The 24,038-nt window shown below is 38.6% G+C and overlaps 1 protein-coding gene across 1 annotated transcript in view; it reads right to left on the bottom strand.

Annotated features, from left to right (window-relative positions):
- Positions 1-24,038, bottom strand: part of LOC122087275 (serine/threonine-protein phosphatase 4 regulatory subunit 3-like) — a 77,068-nt gene that overhangs the window by 29,650 nt on the left and 23,380 nt on the right. The window contains exons 8-14 of the mRNA XM_042656354.1: positions 20,033-20,092; positions 15,763-15,862; positions 15,575-15,652; positions 13,991-14,058; positions 13,772-13,840; positions 13,564-13,641; positions 13,340-13,435 (exon numbers count right to left, since the gene is read on the bottom strand). Coding sequence (XP_042512288.1) covers positions 13,340-13,435; positions 13,564-13,641; positions 13,772-13,840; positions 13,991-14,058; positions 15,575-15,652; positions 15,763-15,862; positions 20,033-20,092 — 549 coding nt within the window. The remainder of the gene's footprint in view (positions 1-13,339; positions 13,436-13,563; positions 13,642-13,771; positions 13,841-13,990; positions 14,059-15,574; positions 15,653-15,762; positions 15,863-20,032; positions 20,093-24,038) is intronic.

Below are 24,038 nucleotides of genomic sequence, written 5' to 3' on the forward strand. Positions count from 1 at the left end.
CTATGGACCCTCACCATAAATTTTGTGTTAGTGATGGTGAACCTCTCTAGGATGTGCATCAGTATCAGTATCGGAGTTTAATTGGCAAGTTGATATATCTCACGGTCACACGACCTGACATTTCTTATGTTGTGGGAGTCCTTAGTCAGTTCATGCAGTCTCCTCATAAAGCACATTGGGATGCAACTATTCGTGTTCTTCGGTATCTAAAGGGTGCTCCTGGTAAAGGGTTGATCTATCGCCCTAATCGGCATATGGATCTGATTGGCTACTCCGATGCTAATTGAGCTGGCTCTACTAGTGATCGTAGGTCCACTACAGGTTGTTGTACTTTTATTAGAGGCAATCTGGTTATATGGCGAAGTAAGAAGCAGACTACCATTGGCCCGGTCTAGTGCTGAAGCAGAATACAGAATTATGGCTCACACCACTGCTGAGTTGATGTGGTTACGGTCGTTACTTTTGGAGTTGGGTTTTCCCATAAACAAGCCTATGAAGATGTATTGTCACAACCAAGCAGTTGTGTATATTGCTAGTAACCCTGTCTTCCACGAGAGAACGAAACATATTGAAGTGGATTGCTACTTTGTTCGTGATGTTGTACTGAAGAAGTTAGTCGAGACTCTGTTTGTTCATTCCTCAAATTAGTCAGACATGTTTACTAAGTCTTTGCCCCTAGTTTCTGCAGTGGTTGTACCAAGCTGAGCATGGGTGATATATATGCTCCAGCTTGAGGGGGAGTGTTAAGTTTTAGGCATAAGGGTATTTTGGCCTCATCGGTTACTATTTTGTATTAGGTTTAACTATCGCAGGTTACAGGGGTAGTTTTGTACCTGTCTTATTTTTGTAATATATATATATGTATATCAAAGGTCTAACCTGCAGTAGACTCAGATAGGTTAGTTCCCCCATTGGGACTGAATTGTGCTCTCGTCTCTTCCCTCTCTTGTCTTCTTCTTTTCTTCTTCTCTTCTTTTCTTGGTTTGATTGCAAGATTCTGGAATTCTAACAGTTTCCAAGAGAACTTCCATCGAAGTTCATCCTGACTTCTCCTTTAGCAGGAGGATGGCATACAAGCATGACTCTGTTCATCCTCATTCTCAAGTAGATCAAAGGTTCCCACTCCTGAAATAATGTCATTTTAAAACATTTCAGAATCACTGTTCTACATCAACCCACTAGGAGACCTTAGCTTAATAACAATTCTATTAATCACCACTTAAAATTCCATCAACCAGTCTCAAAATAGTGTTTCATTTCTCTCCTCCCATAAACACCAGAAAGTTGCTGGCTATACACCTCCCTAGAGAAACTTCCCCCTACACCTAAAAGGGCCTTAGGGCCCTAAGACCAAGTCCACACAAACTCCTCCGCATCCTTAGCGCATACACAATCAATGTGAAAGAGCCTCAGAAAGTAAGATCAGACATCCTTGGCAAGAATCAATGAAGAAAAGGGTGGTCCACACATTCACCATCCTCCTTGCAGACGTTTGTGGGAGAAGGTGGCACCAGGCCTCCTCTTCTGATACAATTATACAAGTCACAACTCACAAGTAAGAAAATTTCATGCAAGACTACCCAACCCAATTCCCTACTTCAGTGGAACTTTGAACTTCCGAAACACAATGTTAGGAAAAGGCCCTTTTGTCTGGTTCCCACCATCATCGGCATAAGCAATGTTATATACGATAGGAAACAAAGATTTAAAGCCGAATAAGAAATATTGTTCTTCTCACTAATAATACTATGGAGATCAACCTTGAAAACAAGACACTTTAAGATTAGTAGAACAAAAACGGAGTATCTGATGTGTAATTTTAATCTCACACATGGTGAAAATTGAGGAAAGAGAGATATTGCACAGTGACTCATAGATATCTAGGGTCAATTATTAATAATGAAAGTGACATAAGATGATATTTCACAGAGAATTAAAGTGAGATGCATGAAGTGGAGAAGTGCAACCGGAATACTGTGTGACCGACGTATCCCGTTAAAGCCTAAAGGAAAGTTCTATAGGACTATTGTACTACCGCCTATGATGTATGGGGCAGAATGTTAGGCAGTTAAGAAGTGTCATATTGCTAAGCCAATGTGTAGCAGAAATGAGGATGTTGAGATGGATACGCGGGATAACTAGAAAGGATGAAGTAATCTATGAACGTATTAGAGCTGATTTGGAAGTTGCCCCGATCAATGACAAGCTCCAAAAAAGTTGTTTGAGGTGGTATGATCATGTTCAACAAAAGCCTAAGGAGGCCTCACCCCCCACTAAGGAGCATGGTTCGAAATCTCGGCAAAATTTTGGAATTTCGATTTTTTTTTTTTTTTACCAAAACGAAATTACATACAAAATAAGGTGTATGCAAAATTTCGGTATTTCGACCGAAATTTCACCGAAAGGGTACAATCCATGTGTTATAAAAACACCATTTCGTCGAGACAATCAAAATTTGGCTATCCCAGTGATTTCGGTTCAAGGAGGCTATTTTAAAGGGAAAACTCTCCTTCCATCCACTAATTAGCCACATCATCACTTTTTGACTTCCATTGAACTCCTATAAGAAGATCTATACATTCAAAGCCTAAGGAAGGTAAAGTTCTTTCTCTGAAACCATTTTTATTTGAAATAATACATAAATACTTGTTGGATGCTAGTAAATTTTTTATATGTTAGACATTAGAGGCCAATCTATGACCTCACGGAGTCGAAATTTTTTTTTGGTACATAAATATATATATATATATATATATATATATTTTGCTTAAAAATTCATTTTCCATTAACATAAATTGTTACTTTTTATGCTAAATATTGCTTTGATGGTTGTCAACTATATATACGTTAGTCACCAATGGCTGTTCTACGAATCCATCGAAGTGAAATTTTTTTAGAGCTGGTATTTATTTATTTTAATTTTCAAAAAAAATTAATAATAAAAATAATTTTAAAAATAGGAAAATTTTTGTTTTGATTTTAAAAATAAAAGAAAAATAAGAGATTAATATTAGATTCTTTTGGAGCATACTATATGTTTGTTATGTTATAACATCTCTTTGATTTTGTAGAATTATGTCATTAAAATATTTTCTAAAATTGATTAAAAAATAATTTTATGTATGAACAAAATGTAAGTAGCTACCATATACTTGTAAGTTAATAATGACATTCTTTTTTCTATGCATTAGCATCAGGGTGACATAAAATGGCTAGAGGAGGCGATGAGGAAGGCGGGAGGAGGGAGAGGACGTTGGAGACATGATAGTAGTCGTGCTAGTGGAGAGATTGCATGGACACACGGAGAGTTGATTGATGGCGATAAGAGGCATACAAAAAACTACTGTCATAAGAGGTTTATGGGTGGTGGGGCCACAAGACTTAAGCAACATCTGGTTGGAAATTCCTCAGATGTGGCTAGATGTAGAGAAGTGCTTAATCATATTGCCAAGGCCATAGCTGAAGACATGAAGGGGGGGAATAAGAAAAAAGCGGCAAAGGAGAAGACGAGGATAGAGTTTGAGGAGGCACTACATGCTCCCGTGCATCAATATAATGATGATAGTGATGATGACCTGGTGTATGTGCCTGATGACATAAAAACTGAGCAAGAGGCTAAAGATTGGCGGCAGGTGCAAGCATTAAGCCGACAGAGTCTTCATGAGGATATGGAAAGGCGTAGACATGGACTGGCTGGTCCATCTAGAGCAAGAGGTAGTGGATCTTCATAGATCTCTTTGCCCTTTGGGAGATTACAGAGTACTAGGGCAGCCCCACCTCCAGTGGTTCCACCACGTGTGAACCACGTTCTACAACAGGATCCCCGTGCGCACAGGAAAAAGGGTAGTAAGCAGCGTAAGATAAAGGGGATGTGGGGAGACATGAATGCTTATGTTGGGGAGGCAGTGTCTAAGTGGATGTTATTTCATAGCATCCCAGCAAACGCCACCATAGGTCTCTATTACTAGTCGATGCTAGATGTTGTGGTTGTGGCTGTCGCTGTGGCTGAGGCTGATCCAGGGATAAAGGGGGGCCGATTGCATATGAGGTGATGAATGTATATTTGCCTAAGGAGAAGGCTGACTTAAAAGCATATATTGATGAGTTAAGAGTTATGTGGAAGAGCTATGGGGTAACCATAATGTGTGATGGTTGGACATGGCCCACGAGAAACTCCATCATCAATTTTATGGTTTATTATGATGGTAGAACCATTTTCTTGAAGTCTATTGATGCATCCAAGGAAAGAAAAAATGCAAAATATATTTACAAGCTTTTGAAGGATGTTGTGGAAGAAGTTGGGATACAAAATGTTGTTCAGATTGTGATTGACAATGGAAGTAACTACAAGAAGGCCGGAATTAAAATGATGAACAACCCTAGATTCCAGCTCTTTTAGACTCCTTGTGCAGCACACTGCATTGACCTAATGTTGAAAGACATGGGGAAACTTAAAATTGTGCAGACTGTGGTTGAAAGGGCTAGGCAAGTGAGCACATTATCTATAATCATGGGTTTTCATTGAACCTATTAAGGGAGAAGTGCGAGGGTGACTTGGTCAGGCCTGGTCTCACAAGATTTGCTACCAACTATATTGCACTCCAGAGTTTTGAATCCAAGAAAGTTGGTCTTCGATCCATGTTCGCATCTAAGGAGTGGTTTGGTTGGGGGAGCAGGATCAACTGGTGGTAGGGAGACACAGGCAACCATTTCATCAGAGGAGTTTTGGACACAATTGGGTAAAGTGGTTAAAATCTTAGCACCAATTGTTGGAGTGTTGAAGTTGGTGGATTCTGCTTTCAAACCCACCTTGCCAAGCCTGTGGGTTGTTATTGCAATGATGAAGGAAAATGTCTATGCTGCCAACACATGTGGAAATAGGAAGTTTGTGGAAATAATAGAAGACCGCTGGATTGCCAACTTTTGCATCCGTTGCATTAGGCTAGTAAGCAAAGCTGAATACATTCTTTTCAGTGATATAAAAATGCATTAGTGTTCACATTGACAATAATATGTTTTGTCACATTTCAGCATACTATTTAAAACCTAGGTATCAGTACAGCAAGAGACTTGCATTGGATCCAGATCTTCTAGAAGCAGTGAAGCAGATGGTTGCCAAGTTACAATCAAACCCCGATCTACAAGCCAAAGCCAATACTGAGGTTATATTTGTACTACTATTACTATTATACTATAGGATCTAAATTTTAGTACAATGGTTGATAACTAAGGTCCTATTTGTAAATTTGATATAGACGAAAGAATTTAGGGATGCATTAGGCAGCTTCAGGGCTCCCGCCGCATATACTGGTCGTACGAATACTGATCCTGGTATGAAATCCAAATTTTAGTATGTTACTTATATAAGTGTTAAGTGTTTTGGAACATAAATAATATTGTACACTTATAACTTATAATGCAACTGAATGGTGGGTGTTGTATGGGGGTTCGTCTCCAGAATTGAGGAATATTGCCATCAAAGTACTCTCCTAGACATGTTCTGCATCTGGTTGTGAGAGAAATTGGAGCACATTTTCACTCATCCATTCGAAGAGGCGGAATCGATTAGGTTCACAATATTTGAATGACTTGGTGTATGTGCATTATAATATAAGACTGAGGATGCAACACATACGCATGAGTCAGGATAATTATAGGGGCCAGATCGAGTTGGCTGATATATTTCAGATCGACTCAGATGATGAGGATCCTCTAGTGGACTGGGTGAGGGATAGAGGCGAGCCGTTGATGGATCAGCCGAGAGGTAGGCTGGAGCCATATCTAGGGCAAGAGATGGCGGTCAATGTTGATGATTATATGGCTAAAGATGGAAGGATACATTCACAGACCCCTAGACCATTCGAGCCTGCACCTGGTAGGGATGATGATGATGATGATGATGATGATGATTGGTCCATTTCATCGGGTGGTCGTACCCACACCCAGACTCAGACACATGGTGATGGTGATGGTGATGGTGATGGAGATGGAGATGGAGGTGATGAAGAGGGTGATGATGGTGGCGACGGTGATGGTGATGATGATGATGATGATGATGATGGTGATGGTGATGGTGATGGTGATGGTAGTGATGGGGGAGGTGGTGGTGAAAGATTTGAAGGAGTTCGAGAGCAGTATGAGCATGCCGATCCACAGCTGGAGTCAGTTCGATTCACTAGGAAGAGTCAGTTTGAGTATACCACACAAGATTCTAATCATGGTGCACGCCCATCAGGTGGAGGGAGGAGTTCAGGTTATAGTAGAGGGCCTCTTCGCCGATTCGGTGAAGGGCAACGAGATTGTATGGACATTGATAGTCTATATACATCTATTGGTGGAATGAGTTTGAGAGGAGGGGATAGTCATTCGGACAACGAGAGTAGAGGGAGTGGGCAATGGCATGTCTAGGGGTGTCAACGGTCCGGTTTGGGGCGGTTTCGGTCAGGTTCCACCAGTTTCGGTGAGTTTTGCACTAACCGAAACTGACCCATTAAGGATTCATCGGTTTCGGTTCAGTTCCGGTTCCAATGTGATATGGGTTCGGGTTTGGGTTGATACCGGTTTGGAATACCCGGTCCATACTGGTTTGGATTGGTTTTTAAAACTAGTATGGAGCCGTTAGGAAACCGTTTAAACCGACATAATAGATTGTAAAGAAAAACCAATCATAATCACCAAGAGAATTGAAACTAAAAATTTTCAAATTAGAACAAGAACACTGAGAAGCAAGAGAGATGATTCAGTCGATTAACAATAACACAGAGAGCAAGGGAAGATGATTCAGTCGATTGACGGCCTTATGACTGTTATAGATGTTGAAAATCAGAATAGTAGTGCTTGTTTGAGAGTGAGGGATTTCATCTGCAAATAAGGAAAAGGAAAGAGTTGTACCTCGAACTCTCGAAGCCTCAAAGCTAGCGTACTTCCGAACCTTCCTAAGAGAGCTTATGAAGAACCGCCGAGGAAGAGAAGCACTTCTGACCAACGCTTCACCTTCAAGTTTCAAGTTTCATCTTCGCGGCTTAGGGTTAGAAAAATTAGGGATTATGGAAAGAAACACTCAAAACAAAGTGAATCAATAGGTTGGGTCCGTTGGGAGTTGGGATGTTGGGTCATGGGCCTCTTGGCCAATTAGTAGTTGGGTTAATGTCTTAGTCGGTTAGTAGCATGAGTGGTGAGTTAGTTTTAGGTTCGGTTTATGTCGGTGCGGTTTGGGTCGGTTTGGGGTTTCGGCTCACATTGCCGGCTTTACCGATGCCCCAATGGTCTACCCGAAACGAACCGAACCGAAACCGAAAGCAGATTGGATTTAACTTACAAACCGAAATCGGCCCAATAAGGCAAAGATTCGGTTGGGTCCGGGCTTAATCGGTTTGGTCCGGGCCGGTTTAACCGGTCTGGTTTATGTATTGACACCCCTAGGCATGTCCCATCATTTACTGGAGGGAGCACCTGGTCACACTATCATGGACCTTATGGTCAAGTCACTGGGATGGGGCCTACATCTAGTTCAACCATTCCTAGTAGTAGTACTGACTATGGCTCCCAGACACAGTCACATGGTAGTGGCTTTGTCGACACTTTATTCTCATACCTAGCCAACCCGTACAAGTTCCCGGTTCCATCAGCTGACAATAACTCAATGGCGGGTTCTTCTTCATACTATGGTGGTGATACGTACCCTCGGATAGGTTACCTTCAGTATGTAGATGACTCAATATTTTTGGCAACTGTGAAGGACTACGTTCGATTATTCTCTCAGACTATGACGTGGCATGCATTGGTGGCTCAGTCAGAGGAAAATGCACGTCATTTCTTTCGTACTGAGCGTGGAATCCAGCCAGGACATCATAGTTCTTTCCAGTAGATAGTAGATACTACATGGTCATTATGATTACTGTTGTACACTTGTACTGCTGTGTAAATTACATGCTCAGTGTTTGACTTTAGTTGGGACTTGTGGATTAGGGAGTCGCATAGTATACTACTCTAATACTCTAAACATTAGCTAATTAATATTGATGTATGTTTGATCATGGCTTAAATGCATTATTTATTTGTTTTACTATCATATTACATCTTGTTCTAGCAATGAAGTAGGTACAATATCTAGAACAGTTCGACAGTTGATGCCAAACAAAAGTACAACTCTAAAACAATATCATGTTCTAATATTTTTGCATTTTTATGTTCTTAGCATGTTTGTTAACCTTAAAATAGGCTATCCCCCAAGTTTCAGGTCAAAATACCACCGTTTGACCACCAAAACAGCCAACCGAAAAAAAAAAAAAAAAAAAACATAGTTTCGGCCGAAATTTCGGTGGTCATGAACCCACCGAAATACCGAAATGAAACGAGATCTCGAACCTCGCTAAGGAGTGATATGATTCCGATTTAAGGAGCTAAAAGAGATGGGCACAGGCCGAAAATGACCATAGGAGAAGTTGTGAAATGACATGCATAGTTTGGGTCTTGTACCAAGTATGACCTCGGATAGAGCCTATTAGAGAGCAAGGATCCATGTAGCCAACCCCATTTAGCTAAGATTCTCCTACCTTGCTGAGCTGTGCATCTTGCCCCTTACTTCTATCTTTTATGTCTTTTTTCATTTATCATCTCATTTCAGATCTCTCTTTTCTCATCTCGTCATCCCCTTTTTTTGTTTAGACCTCAGTTTTCCCTAATTTTTTTTGTTTGAATCCATGTAGCAGACCCAATTAAGTTGGGATAGGGCTGAGGTTGTTGCTGTTCTTATGTTCTCTTTAAGTATCAAATTACTAAACTTATTACTAAAAATCAAAATTCAAATGACAGAGAAATTGAGTGCTAAAAAGAAACTTGCACGATAGTTAGATGAGGGACGCCAAAATCCTCCTATACAAAAAACGTATCACATGATCATCGCCATATAAAAAATAAATTCCGCTGATCCCCAATATAAGAGATGCCAACACCTTTGAATTCAGAACAGGAAGAAGCCCAATGAATAATTTCTCTTAACCCTTCTAATGACCATAAAAGATGGGACATCATAACTAACAAATACTCTGTTTCTATTGCTCCCTACACACCCAGACTGTAGCCCCAGGGATCAGAATCCACGATCTTTTACCCCTCTCTGCATACCTTGAGATGCCTTGTTAACAGGAAGAAGATATTCCAATATATCCAAGAGACCCATTAAGAATCAGAACATCCTCCCAACCTTATCAAGTAAAAGGGCAACAATATAATAATGGAATTGTAGTTCATATTAAGTTTCTCATGCCCCGTGCAAGCTAGGGAGTGAGAAGACCAATTCCTTTATTTTCTGGTCATTTCAATCTTCCTTTTGATTAACTGTGCAAATAAATGTAGTATAGGCTGTAGGGTTTAAGCAACATTTTGACTAGTTCAACTATCTCGCCAGCTCAAATTGATAATCACAAGAGAAAGAGTACCAAATTATTTAGAAATCATGTATTAAAAGTGATGATGGTGGAGTGCTAGTAAAAGATGACATTATGAAGAGATGGGATGAGTATTATTGTGAGTTACTAAATGGAGATAGTTCAAGTAAGATTGGCCCAGAAGATTGCATTATCCACCAGGCATCACGCATCATAGATATGTACAAAAGTTTGGAATGTCCCAATTTAAACTTAAGAAAAATGAAAGTAGATAAGGAACCAGGTCCAAATGAAGTCCCAATTGAAGTGTGGAAGAGCTTGGGACCATGCGGGGAATATTGTCTAACCAAGTTGTTTAACAAGATTATGGGCATACAGAAAATGCCAAATGAATTGAGGACAAGCATTGTAGTTCCAATCTACCAAAAAAAAAAAAAAGGTGATATCCAGAGTTCTAAACTAGTAATACCTATAAAGACATAAAACTAATGAGTCGTACCATGAAATTACGGGAGAAGGTTATTGAAGGCCACCTAAGTGAAAAAAAAAACTATTATCTCGGAGAACCAATTTGGTTTTATGCCAGGAAGATCCACGGTAGAAGCTATTTACCCACTCAGGAGGCTCATAGAAAGATCTACAGTCTGTAAAAAGGATCTCCAAATAGTCTTTATTGACCTATAAAAAGCCTATGACAAATTCTCCAAAGAATTCATTTGGCATGTATTAGAGAAGAGAAGGGTATCAACTCTCAAGTAAATATGTGGATATAATTTAAGACATGTATAAGGTAATGGTGACTAGAGTGAGAACCATGGACGGTCAAGATAGCAAATTCCCAATTACACTTGAGTTGTATCAAGGATCAGCTTTTAGCCCTTATCTGTCTGCGCTTATCATAGATGATTTAACAAAAAACATTTAAGAAGAGGTTTTATGGTGTATGCTCTTTTACCAAAACTGTTCTGGTGGATGAGACAGTAGCAGTGATTGACAATAAGTTGGAGTTATGGAGATCTACCTTGGAATCAAGAGGTCTTAAGATAAATACAACGAAGACAGAGTATATAGTGTGTAACATTAGTCGCACTAAGACGAATAACAAAGTGGTGAAACTTTAGGACATAGAGAGAACACATAGTAACTATTTTATATATATATATATATATATAAGGTCAACCATAAAAAAGGAAAGTGATATAGAGAAAGATGTTTCTCAGAAAATCAAAGTAGGATGGATGAAGTAGTGAGGTGCATCTGGATTGTTGTGTGACCGATGTATTCCTCTAATGTTTAAAGGAAAATTATAAGGGCTATATAGTAAGATCGGCTATGATGTATGGGGTGAAATGTTGGGTAGTCAAAAATCATAATACATATAAGCTGAGTGGAGCAGAGATGAAGCTGTTGAGATGGATATGCAACAAAACTATGAGAAATAGAGTAAGAACATGACCAGATTAGAGCCGATTTGGGAGTTGCCTCAATTCAAGGAAAGCTTCAAGAAAGTCATTTAAAGTGGTATGGCCATGTTCAATGGAAGCCTTGGGATGACCCAGTAAGGAGTGATCACATTCAGATGTAATGAGCTAAAAGAGCTAGGGGTAAGCTTAAGATGATCGTAGTAGTAATAAGAAAAGACATGCAGAGTCTAAGTCGACTACAGTATTTGGAGGCAAAGATCTATGTAGCCGACCCCATTTAGGTGGGATATTCCTGAGATGTTGCTTTATTTATTTCTTTTTTATTTTTGTTTTACCCTCTCACGGATCCATGTAGCAGACCCAATTTCAATTTAGTTGGGAAAAGACTGAATTGTTGTTGATGTTCCCACACAAGTTACAAGTTAGTGTCGAATAAATAGTTAATTCGAAACGGAGGGGGGAGTATCTCATTATCACATAAATGATGGGTCCAAAAAAAACAAAACCTCAATAAAAGGGATTTCTTTTGTGCCAATAAAAAGGGATTAACAAGTTGGAATGATTAAGTAATCTATCTATCTATCTATCTATATAAATATGGAGAGCCTTGGCACAATAGTTAAGTTGTGCTATTGCAACCTGTTGGTTGCAGATTAACATGGAAACAGCTTCTCTAGCGAAGCACGAGGTACTTTTGGTAGAACAGAGATTAGGTCAAAGACAGGCACTCAATTCTGTAATAGACTCAGATATTAAAATCAAATAGAATGTAAGAAACCAGATTCAATTTGGGTATGGAAACAGTAGTTCGGTTTGGAAAACAGTAGCAATCAAGAGCCAAAGGGTAAAATGGGAAAAACAGAAATATCTTAAAATCGAACAGAAATAACCTACACAAATTTAAATCAAGTTCTTGATTAGGGTGTTTTTTAACATGTGATACAAATCTTAAGATGGCACAATGGCTGGTTTGCTTAATCTCAAAAAAAGCCTTACATATGAACTTCTAGGAGCACAAGTTCAAGTTGCAAGAAAAGTTTTCTTGAAGGATACTTAGTTATTAATAGATTAATGACAATAGAAAATTGGAATAAAAAGAAATCAAACACCCGGGCTTCACACCATAAGGTCGTTCGATTGGATCAAACACCAACCTACCTTGATCGCACACAAGGGGTTCCTTGATCAAATACAAGGGATCCTCAATAGAAAAGAGAGCAGCAAAAACAGCAACTTTGTTTATCAAATTCTTGTACAATTCTAGGCCCGCTTACAAAATTATACAGAAAACTGAAAATTACACTCAAACACTAAAACAGAAAAAGCATAACCCAATCCTTATGAAATAAGGTAACTTAAACCAACTAGGAAACTGAAATAACAAACAAAAATGACTCAAAACAGGACTGGACTTATAGACTCCTAATCCTGCCCACTGTTAGTTAAAACGGGAACGGAAAAAAAGTAGAAACGTATGGTACTGGCTTTAAACAGATAAAAAAGATGAACAGCATGGTCAAAAAAAGGGAACGGCAAACGGACGAAAACGAACGGTACAAGTATTAGACGTGTAGTTTTCAGAAAAACAAAACCAAAAAAACGGTAGTATACTCATGCAATTTGAGAGATTATTACATGTATACATGCATTTAATGTTCCAAAAGCTCTGGGAGTCCCAAGATAAAATAGCCCAATGGGCTACAAGAAAATGAGATATTGCTAGCTTTAGCTTCTCCTTACTCAATGGGCTATAAGAAGATGAGATTTTTTTTCTATAGATAGTATGGAAGTTAAAAACCAAAAACCAAGTACCATATTGTCTTCACTCTTCACTTTTACGAATAGAATTTTTTTTTAATTAATTAATTAATTTTTTAAATAAAATTCTTATTTTACCCTTAAAAAACAGATACGCGATTAAAACGGCCGTTTAAAACGCGTTTAAAACGGATTCTTTTGCTGTTTCCCTTTTTTTTCCGTATTGTATAATAGCATACGGGAAAACACGTTTTAAACGGCAAAAAAACGCAACCGCATTTTAAACGCGTTTTAACTAACAGTGATCCTGCCTAATTAAAACTCTTAAAAGCAAGTAAAATAAAGAAATAAAGACATTAACTTAACTAATCCCATATGCCTAGCCTATACCTATATTAAAGGATCATTAAAGTCACTCATTACAAAGAAAACTCATGGAACTAAAGGTCCAACACATATTTAAACCATCCCAAAGCTCATTTCTAATAAAATAATCTCATTTAAGTGATTTAACTGCATCTCTTACATGAGGTAGGGGCAAGCATAAGTGACTATGGGAGAAGAGATAACAAAAGATATGTATGGATGAAAATTAAATAAGAAGTCAATCGTATCGCCTTGAATAGAGTTGATGGAAAAACAGGATTCATATAGCTAACCCCATTTAGATGGGATAAGGATTAGCTGACTTGAGTTTATATAGAGCAAAACTTGCACTAACAAGGTAAACATGCCTTAGACCAACAAAAGGATGCACCATAATATTACCAAATTCTTCTTCGACTCCACCGAGGTGGAGGGTGATTTCATCTTTGCAAACAATTCTTGAATAAATGTATTGTCATCCTTCAACAACGAAACTACCTACAATAAAGTAATAAATTAGAATCATCAGAAAAAAAAAGAAAAAATTACTAAAGCAAAAAAACTAGATTTTGAAAATCCAAATAGCAAAGATCATAATTTGAAACAAACAAAATACTAAATCTTACTACAGCATTATTTGCATGGATGATGGAATTGAGATTTGCAACTGTTGCCTCATCCAACACCCTTGGAAAGATGGCATCCTGAAAGGGTGACAAAACAGGACCCGACCAGGACAGAACTAGCTCAAAATCCACAGAGAGGGCGACAAACACATGCAAATAGAGAAAATTAACCCAATAACTCAGTGTCAAAATAGTAGCATCATAAAACCTTTATATAACCAATTCTGTATGTCTGATGTATCTTTGATAAGACCATTGGATCTTTAATAGGGACTGCCTGCAGAAAGAGAAAATAAAATAACACATAATTGGTCAATATTAAAAGAGATGAGCAGACTGCCCCACAATGACAATGAAGATTGAAAATCCCCACCCCACAAACAAAACTGACAAACAATAAAGCGAGAATAGGTTAGCAACATATTACCTCCTTAAAAACCACATGCTCCTTAAGGAAGGCACGATGATGTTGGACATGTCGAATTTCAGGATCATCTGCAGGACAGCATCATCGGGAAATATTGGCTCATTATTTGAATTGTCGGTCCAGGAAAAAACAAAAGGAAAAGAGGGTAACCCAAAAAAGAAGGGGAATTGAGTTGCCAATGTTTCTACTCAGAAAAATGACAGAATTTCAAAATCTTTTTTTTTTTTTTTTTTAAATTAATCAGCAGGATTTTATCGGTCAAAAGGCAAAGAGTATCCAACTATCCATTATACAAGTTGTATATGTACATCTGAATAACACCCCTATTAACTATATAGTACAACATCTCGCCGATATTTTAGATCGTGCGACGAAACGACAAGCGAGATGCAAATAATACAATATCTCAAGTATTCTCGACCAAGATTTCGGTACCTCGGTTATGTCAACTAGTTTTGGCCTGGTTGTGAAGAAACTAACCACATCCCCTATTTGCACCCTTTTTTGGCGACATATTACCCAAAAAAATTTGGAACAAGAGGATTTGTTGCTCAACAACAATAAAATCTTACCTAGCTTTTGTGATTCAATCGGAGAAAAACTTTATTCACCATCAGCAAAAATATAGCGGTTATGAACCGGCCCGCCAATTGTTTCAATACTAGGAATCTAGGACTCTAGGATGGGCATAATGTGAGTCATCCACTTGTATTGTACAATTGTTTACTCCAATATATGTCTCTTGGTAAATCTAATATATGTGATTTAACAATGTATGATGCCTAATTTATTAAATTGTTTATAATTTGATGTCTTTTAATATCTAATGCTTATTTGAGTTATTTTACTTGAATTATGTGTTCTAGTAGTACTAAAGATTGTGTAGAATAGCCGAGGGTAGAGATTCTATACAACGTACACTACCAACCTAAGGTCTGAGATCAAAGTACCATTTTTTGTTTGATTTTTTAAATATAACATTTCCACTATGTTTAGAAGGCCTAAAATAAGTTGGATGACAAGTTTCAGGACCTAACTTGGCCATATGGCCACTGAAACCCATCCCGAGTTTTCCTGTCAAAAGTTACCATGTTTTGCCGAGATCTCACCACATCTCAGTTTTGAGCCTGGGCAAAACCAAGACCTCAAACCTTGACTTACTGGGGCTAGTAACATATTGTGCTCACTTCATATGCTTGGGTATTAAGTGATTAACAAACTGTTACACAGTAGAAATCACAGATAGTGAAAAAGGTGCAAGTTCCATTCAATTCTTATGAGTCGACAATGAAGGCCTCAGTGATGGAAGGAAACAATTACCCCGCAAACACAGACAGTTCTTGTCAAAACTCAACAAGCCTATAAATTGAGTCCACTATATTTTTAGCGACAAGCCATTCCAGGAGAAATGGCACTAACTAGAACCTCAAACTGTAGTGTGACAATAAGAAAATACCCAATCCCGACATCTCCCATTCATATTCCAGTACTATGTCGAGCAAGACATGGATACTTTATTCCTTTTTACTAATATATACAAAAGACTAAGAAAGAATTGAGACTGACAAGAGAAAAAGAACATACATTCCAGTGTCCCTATAATATCCATGACGAGCTCATCTCCAAAAATTTTCTCAAAGATCTGAGGATTATTGAGTAAAACTGTGGACAAAAATCATAAGAAGCCAGTTAGCACTAGGATAAGGGTACGGGGGGACAACATAAATGAGAACATAAAAATACCAAATAAATAAATAAATACAAGCACTGACTGATCCCTTTGACTATCTTGAATATCAGGTGAAGACCCTCAATGTTTTCCAAGTCTTCACATATTTTAAACAGGTCCATCAGCTTGCTGAAGAAATCATGCTGCATGAAGAACAAAAATTTCGTTGAGAAATACTCTAATCTCATAAACCCTTGGGGGAAAAAAAAAGTGAGATCAAGAACTGGAAAAATAGAAAAACCTAAATCTAATAGCAGAAGCTTAGCAAAATAGAATGCACCAGAACTTCATCTCCAACAGTGGAGGGAAGTTACTAAAGACTTATGAGGTGACATATAAATATATAATTAACTGTCACTGCACAGCCAATATATTTACCAATAAAATAATTCAAAAAAGGTACTAGATTAAATTATGCAGCTGACAGAATTCCATCAAAATTATGAACTTTAGCATCACAATTGAAATTAGTACTAACTTATGCTTTTAAAAACGAAAGAAAAAGGAACAATTGCACAAATGAAGATCCCTGAAGCTCCAATTTTCATCTGAATAATTTTCTTTATAATTTCAAGGTAAATTACAGCTGAGGTACCCACTGTTTCAGAAAACTATGTTCGATATATATATTATATTTTGGGTTCCTTATCACCCAATTCTGTTTTAGACTGGTGATATTTATAACTTTGCCCATAGCCAGCTACACCCCCACCCCCAACCTCCACACCCCGGGTCTCTCTCTGTCCCCCCCTACTTCCACCGCAACTACCGTAGCCCCCCCCTTTTCTCCCCACAACCTCACACACCCACTCCCCCTCTGTCTCCTCCATCCACCACAATTCACAAACTTCTCCCCGCCCGCACATTCCCTTCCCCAGCTCTCTCTCTCTCTCTCTCTCTCTCTCTCTCTTGAAAAAAAAAAAAAAAAAAGATCAGTGTCGGGGGCCGATTGCTTGTGAGTTACACGACATCTATTTTGTTCAATTGTAAGGAGTAAGTAAGCCAGTTAGACAGTGAGTGAGAGCAAGAGGGTAGAGACAATGGCAGACTAATGTAAACTAGGATAGGTGGACTAACCAAGTCTCAATTGCAGGAACTTTTAATCAAAGAACAACCCCAACAAAGTAGGACAGTAGCATGATGAGCACAATAATGTGTGAAATCTTAGGGATATAAGTGTACATTTTTCCCCATTTTGGATAGTACTACTTCTGTTTTTCTTGTTTTTTTTTTGCAGTTTCCAAGTCTACAAGAGTGCTTAAAGTGAACCAAGAACCGGTCCAAGCTTGAACTAACTTGTCCAAAGACAACCCATACATTGAACCAAAGTCAGTAGGAGGTGGAACCCACTCATTGGTACCACATCCTCTCTCCTACAAAATCCTGAAGATTATTCTCTCTCCTTGCCACCTCACTAGATCTTGAAGATGCTATGCAGAGATTCCTTTCTGATTTAGTCAATATTGCAAGATATTGGTTAATATTGTAGGGAAGAAATAGAATTTGTTAATTCTGGAAACAGATTCTCTCTTTTCTCACACAATATCTCAGAGAATGAGGATTTTTACCAAAATTGAATTTTATTTTATTTTCCTTCTTTTCTTAAAGACGACTTGTAGAAGGAAGGAGGCAAGACCAAAGCCCTATAAAAGCCCCTTCCCCCCCCCCCTCCTAGGAGGATTATTCCCTAATTTATGCTTAGTTCTCTTCCCTCTCTCCTTATGTTTCTTCAAGCTTTTATTCAAGTGATTAATGATGATGCAATTTAGTTTTTAATTATTAGTTTACTTTGTTGATTTAGTTTATAGTTTAGTTAATTTAATTAGTGCAATCCATAGTTCTAGCTTTCAAATTTTCTAGTTCGAGGAAAGAATTGGTTCAAGTGATAAGAATCAAGAGTTTTCAAGTTCAAGAGAGCAAGTTCTTCATCAATAATTTTGTTCCAATACCATCACTCCAATCAATCAAGTTTTAATTCAGCTTACACATAATCAAGGTATGACAAAGTTTATTAGTAGAATTAAGATTTTTCTTTAAATATAAGTAGTGGAATTAGGATTTTATGCTTTTTTTTTTCCCTCTTCTAGATTAAATTTTGAATGACTATCTACTTAGTGTGTGTGTGTGTGTGTTTGACCTCAATTTATAAGTGCTAAAACTGAAGAGGTGTGTTTGGCTATGCCTCCCTCGAAAGTTTGGCCTATTGTTTGAGGGTCTTTAATTGGCAAGAGCTCAAATTGACGATGATGTGTCCCCTATCACCTCTCCGATATTAAGCCTACTCATTAAAGATTGATATTTTATTCATGAGTAATATTTTTTTTCCCTTGTGCTCTTATTTACATATGTGCTATAATTGAAGGTGATACCTACAGTAGTGCCTCTCCTGGAAATTTGGCCGATGTATTGAGAATTTTTCTTTACTTACTTGCTTTCTATTTCAGTTCTTTATTTGTTAGTTTAGCTTTATTATTTACAGATTCTTTTTTTTAGTTGTTATTTTCAGCATTTATTTTACTTCTCTAATTAAAGTAATCCGGCGTTATAACTGTTTAATTTAGATGTTGAATGTGTAAGTCATTTTCTTTCGTTTATATGCATGTTCTAGGACCATAATCTAAAATCAACCATCCTTTGTTCACTCTCGCCGTACTTAGAGTAGGTAACATAGAGTGACTAATCTCCTTGTGATCGACCCGTCGGCTACAATATACCATACGCTTGCGGTAATATATTTTTAAACTCAAACACAGCACAAGAGATCAAACTAAAGGGATAATTAGATCTAGGATGAACTGAGATGGAGTTCAATACCTTGGGAGTGCTTGAAAATCGTAAAAGAAAAGATAATAAAGTAGAAGATGACCTCTGGGGCTTTTCACCACAGAGAATCAATTGGATCAAACACCAATTCCATCAGCCTTGATCAAACACAAGACAACTCTTCATGAAGAAGACAACAGCAATAGCCATTAATTTTTTTATCAAAATCATTCTTCACTTTAGGAGCCTCCTTTTCTTTATTTATAATGTTGATGGAGGAGAAAATTACAAATTAGAAGGTTCCTCGAAAAGGAAACCACATATTCTCCTAATACAATAGTTACTAAAAACTGAAATTATAAACTATTTGAAAAAGGAAACTAACTATTAATGACTTGACCCAATTAATAACTTAACTCCTAAGGAAACAAATATAACTCAAATCAAACCCAACTAAAAAGGAAACTAATAAAAATGGAAACTAACTAATAATCTCGTACTCAATCTTAGAGCCCCCTTTTAGACTCATAAAAGTGGTCTATTACACTCAAAACACATGGAATCAAAGACCCAACATGTATGGAACCCAACCCTAGGCTTATTCCTAATAAAACAAGTCTTTTTTGGTGATTAATCTGCATCACAGACTAGGTGCCGGTTCTGATAGGGGTACTGCTATTCGTGCTGCTCTCATAGGGGTTCCTCTTTCAACTACTGAGGAACAGCCATCAGTGGAGCTCGGAAGCTTCAAGACCAATATCAAAGCCTTTAAACCTCTAGACCTACCTGCCTATAGTCTCGGTTCTTCTTACACACGCAAGTCTTCGGCTGAGGGTTTTACAGTTTCTGGCTATTGGCGGGTGGAGACTAAAAGTGTCGGCAGACTATGGCTTAGTGTAGTATTGTAGAAGTTGGTGGCAAAGCAGTCGTGGCCTGGTGGTTTGGTTTCTCATGTAGCATCTTTGTTGGCACAGACGGGGGTGAGGTCGGAGTGGGGGGTGAGAAAACTGGCTAGGGGCAAAGTTGGAGATATTTCCAGTCATAAACAGAACTGGCTAATGAGGAACCCCACACATGACATTTCAAATTTTAGGCATCCCAAACAAAGTTTCCTGAAACGTTGGGACCTCAGCTGTAATTTGCCCTTATTTCAAAGAACAAAAAATGTTTGCAAAACAGAATTTAAAGACTTCTTTTCTGAAATTCTTCGCGAATTGAATTATTTAAAACTTTACTTCAACCATGCCATATCCCATCAGCATCCTGGAATCTTTGTTCTAAAAATATAGATAATCGTTAAATTTTCACCTAAGTGTTGGGAAGCAGCTTTGGAAATGGAAACTTGCTCAACCAGTTATTATTTTCATAATTCTACTCAGTACTGGAAGTTTTCACATATACAATGCTTGAGAAAGCAAAAAGATATTTTAAACTCCGGAATATATCAAAACACAAAATACGAAGGCTAAGAGTAACATTGTTTCAGGCACTTATCCTTTTAATAAGATATTCAAAATTTTTCTAAGGGACGAAGTTTATAGGAAGCTTACATCTTGTAATATAAGCTCTGTCACACGCATCTGATCAGCAATGCCACTCTCCATCACAGTCTGCAATACAGATTGAACTACTTAAATGATCAACTAGCCACATGCCAATAACAATCACTTCTTTCCAAAAACAAAAACAAAACAAGAAAGAAAAAAGAAAGCAACAATAACACTAACACTAACAACAACAACAACCAATTTGGAAGCATCTCAGGAAGTTAAAATTGCCTCCAAAAAAAAAAAAAAAATCTGTGGAAGTGTTGCTCGAATTATATGGCCGCTAACCATAACCCTGTTAGAATATATGTATTAGGGGTACTTTATGTTAAGTTGTCCTTTTATGTTATTTCTTTTATTTCTCTTTCACCCGAATAATATGGCTGCTAACCATAACCCTGTTAGAATATATGTATTAGGGGTACTTTATGTTAAGTTGTCCTTTTATGTTATTTCTTTTATTTCTCTTTCACCTCCCTTTGGGAGGAATATGTAATTCCCCAAAGTTCTATTTGAATCTAATATAGGTGAGGTGAGAAGAAATCTCACCTACGGTTTTGCTCCCATTCTCTCCTTCTTCTTCTATCGTTTCTTCTTCATCTTCCTTCCCTCTTCTCTCTTCTTCCCTCATCTCCTTATTTCTAACTTGGTATCAGAGCATTGTACAAGGGTTTGAGAGTCGACTAAGTCTTCTAGTTCCATTCTTTGAGTCTCTCTTGGAACCCTAGAAAAAAAGGGGTCCATTAGAGGCTATACTATGTAAAGAAGAATATACAAAGTGACCCAATGGAGTATACAAAGACATTTGGAGAGAGATTTGAAGGCTACTTGAACTGATTGAAGCTCACATGGAGAAGGAGTCTCCCTAGCCTTACCGCCAGCCAGAGCTTCAAATGCCCATTTCTCTCTCCTCCGACATTGTTTGAGGATGTGGTCTAGCTGGACAGAATCGCCCAAAGGTCTTGTATAACCCCTCCAAGCCTTATTTGCTGAATAGTTGTGTTGTGGGAGCATAACTCATTTCTTTGCCTGCTGCCAGGTATCAGCGTTTTTTCTGGTTTGGCCTTTTTTGGATAAAAAACTGCTAGTAGTGAATTTTTGGTTCCGTTTGGTGGATATGTTATTTTCTATAATGATTGTATGCACTTGTAGATGAAGCCCCATCGTTGTAAGTGGCCTTTTGTGTTCCTCCATCAAATTTCCATGGTTTACTAGTCGATGGGAATTTTTTTTTTTTTGGGTTTTAAGAAGACAATATTTGAGACTTGTGCATCCCCTCTTGGTTTGGATCTCCATTGGCGTTGGCGTTGTTTGAAGAGTATCCTAACATTATGTCTGATCTCACAGAACCTCTTGAGGCTACATCGGGTGGGTCAAGTAGTGCCAACCCCAGTTCAGTTGTCTTTGACAATCCTAACACCCAGATTTCTCTTGTGAAGTTGGATAATACCAACTACTTGGATTGGTCACACTCTGTGAAGTTGTCCCTGCGGAGTAGAGGGAAGCTAGGATATATTACTGGAGCTATCAAGGCTCCTGCTGCCGCAAACCCGGGGTACCAGAAATGGGAGACTGAAAACTCTACTGTTATGACTTGGCTACTCTTCTCCATGAAACCTGAGATAGGTAGGAGATTTATAAGGAAGGAGACTGCCAAGGATATTTGGGATAGTCTCCAGGACTTATGACAGGGTAGGTGACTCTGTGAAGGTCTACCAGCTTCTTCAGCAGGCACTTTCTATGAAGCAGGAGACTAAGTCCATTTTTGACTACTATAACACTGTTATAGGACTCTGGGAGGAGTATGATCATTATCGAGATCTTTATTTGACCAACCCCGATGATGAAGCCAAGGTCTATAGATCTCTTGAAAAATAGCGTGTTCTAATACTTCTAGGTGGGTTGAATTCAGAATATGAGCATATTCGGGTACAGATTTTGCACCGGTCACCCCTACCAACACTTGATGAGGTGTGTAGCTACCTCCTGAGTGAGGAAACCAGGAGAGGTGCCATGGATTCTACAACTTCACTTAAGCGCTCTGCTCTTTCCTCCACTTCTCACAAAGAATGGCGTGGAGGCGGCCGAGGTCAAGGGACCTCCCGTGGAGATGACATGGATAGACGACAGTGTGATCATTGTGGGAAACTTGGAAATACTCGAGATAGGTGATGGGTCCTTTATGGCCGTCCTAGTACACGTGGTGGATCTACTGGCACACGTGGTGGCTGCAGAGGAGGGGCTATAGCCCATGCTACTATGGCAGAGACTGATACTGGAGACTCCTCACAAGCAAATAACAACCCCTTCTCTAAGGATGATATTGCAGTGCTACGCCGGTTCATGTCTCAGCTTGATGGCCTATCTACCTCACAGGATACCTCAGCTTCTGCTATGCATGTCACCACCACTGCACCTTCCATAACTCCGTCGTGGGTCATTAACTCTGGTGCCACTAACCACATGACTGGTACGTCCCATCACTATGACTCTTACTCCATTTGTTCTGGTAAGGATAAGATCCGGGTAGCTGATGATACCTTCTTCTCTATCTTTGGTGAAGGCAGTATCCCTGTTACCTCTTTCATTTCACTTACTTCTGTCCTTCATGTCCCTAACCTTACCCTGAATCTATTGTCTGTGAGCACTTTAACTAAAACCTTGAATTGTTGTATCACATTTTTTCCCTCTCATTGCTTCTTTCAGGATTTGGTGACGAAGAAGATTATTGGCAGTGGATGTGAGAAGATGTGAGAAGGGCGGCCTATATCGTCTGGAGCCGCAATTACCCTTTTTTACTACACCACAGTCCTATGCATGTGGCCATATTGATGCTAGTTCTATAGACTCTATAATCCTTTGGCATCAGCGTTTGGGACATCCCCTCTTTTGTTGTTATAAGGAAACAGTCACCTCACTTGTTTACATCTTTTTTCTTCTTCTCATGTATTTCTTTGTGAACTATGTACTTTTGCTAAACATTGTCGTTCATCTTATCCTTATCATGGTAATAGATCTGTTGCTCCTTTTCACATTGTGCATATTGATGTTTGGAGACCTTGTCCGACCACCTCCCTCTTTGGCCATCGTTATTTTGTTTCTTTTGCCGATGATTTTTCCCGTTGCACTTAGACCATTCTTATGAAGCATAAGAGTGATGTTTATAATGCCCTCAAAACTTTCTATAAAATGGTCCATTCTCAATGTGACACCAGGATCAAAATTGTCCAATCTGATAAAGGGGGAGAGTACATGTATGGTGGTCTACAAGATTTTATCACTGATAATGGCATTATCCATCAGCTTGCTTGTATTGATACACCCCAACAGAATGGGGTAGTTGAGCGAAAAAATCTTCATTTATTAGAAGTTGGTCGATTGGTATACATGTGCCTGAAACTTGTTGGTTTGAAGCTGTTCTGGCTGCAGCTTTCCTCATTAATCGCATGCCTACCAAAATTCTTGGGTCTCAAAACCCAATTGCCCTCTTGTCTTCTCAGTCTCCTGCTTTCACCCTTCCTCCAAAGGTGTTTGGTTGTGTTTGTTATGTGCATATTAACAAATCCTCCCGCACCAAACTTGATCCCAAGGCTTTAAAATGCCTCTTCCTTGGGTATTCTTCCACCACAAAAGGCTACAAGTGTTATGACCCTTCCTCTCGTAGGCGATTTCTTTCCAAAGATGTCACCTTTCTTGAGTCTATCCCTTACTTTGCACCTCATCAGCATCCTCTTCATGGGGAGAATGGAAATGAAAGTGAAAAGGCTGCTGATGCCATTCCATTTCTTACCCCATTGCCTCTTACTCCTTTCTCCTTTGATATTGGTAAACATAAAGAGGTGGTTGATGTTACTGTGGAGGAACCTTGTACAGAAAAGGCACCTGTTATTGTGTATACAAGAGGGGCAAAGAAGACTTGCAAAGAGTCCTCTTTGGATCCATATCCTGAGCTTCCCATTCCTCAGTCAAGTAACATCCCCTCTCCTCATTTGGAGTTGGATCTTCCTAT

This window comes from Macadamia integrifolia, chromosome 8, assembly GCF_013358625.1.
Source record: "Macadamia integrifolia cultivar HAES 741 chromosome 8, SCU_Mint_v3, whole genome shotgun sequence".
NCBI classification, from domain to species: Eukaryota; Viridiplantae; Streptophyta; class Magnoliopsida; order Proteales; family Proteaceae; genus Macadamia; species Macadamia integrifolia.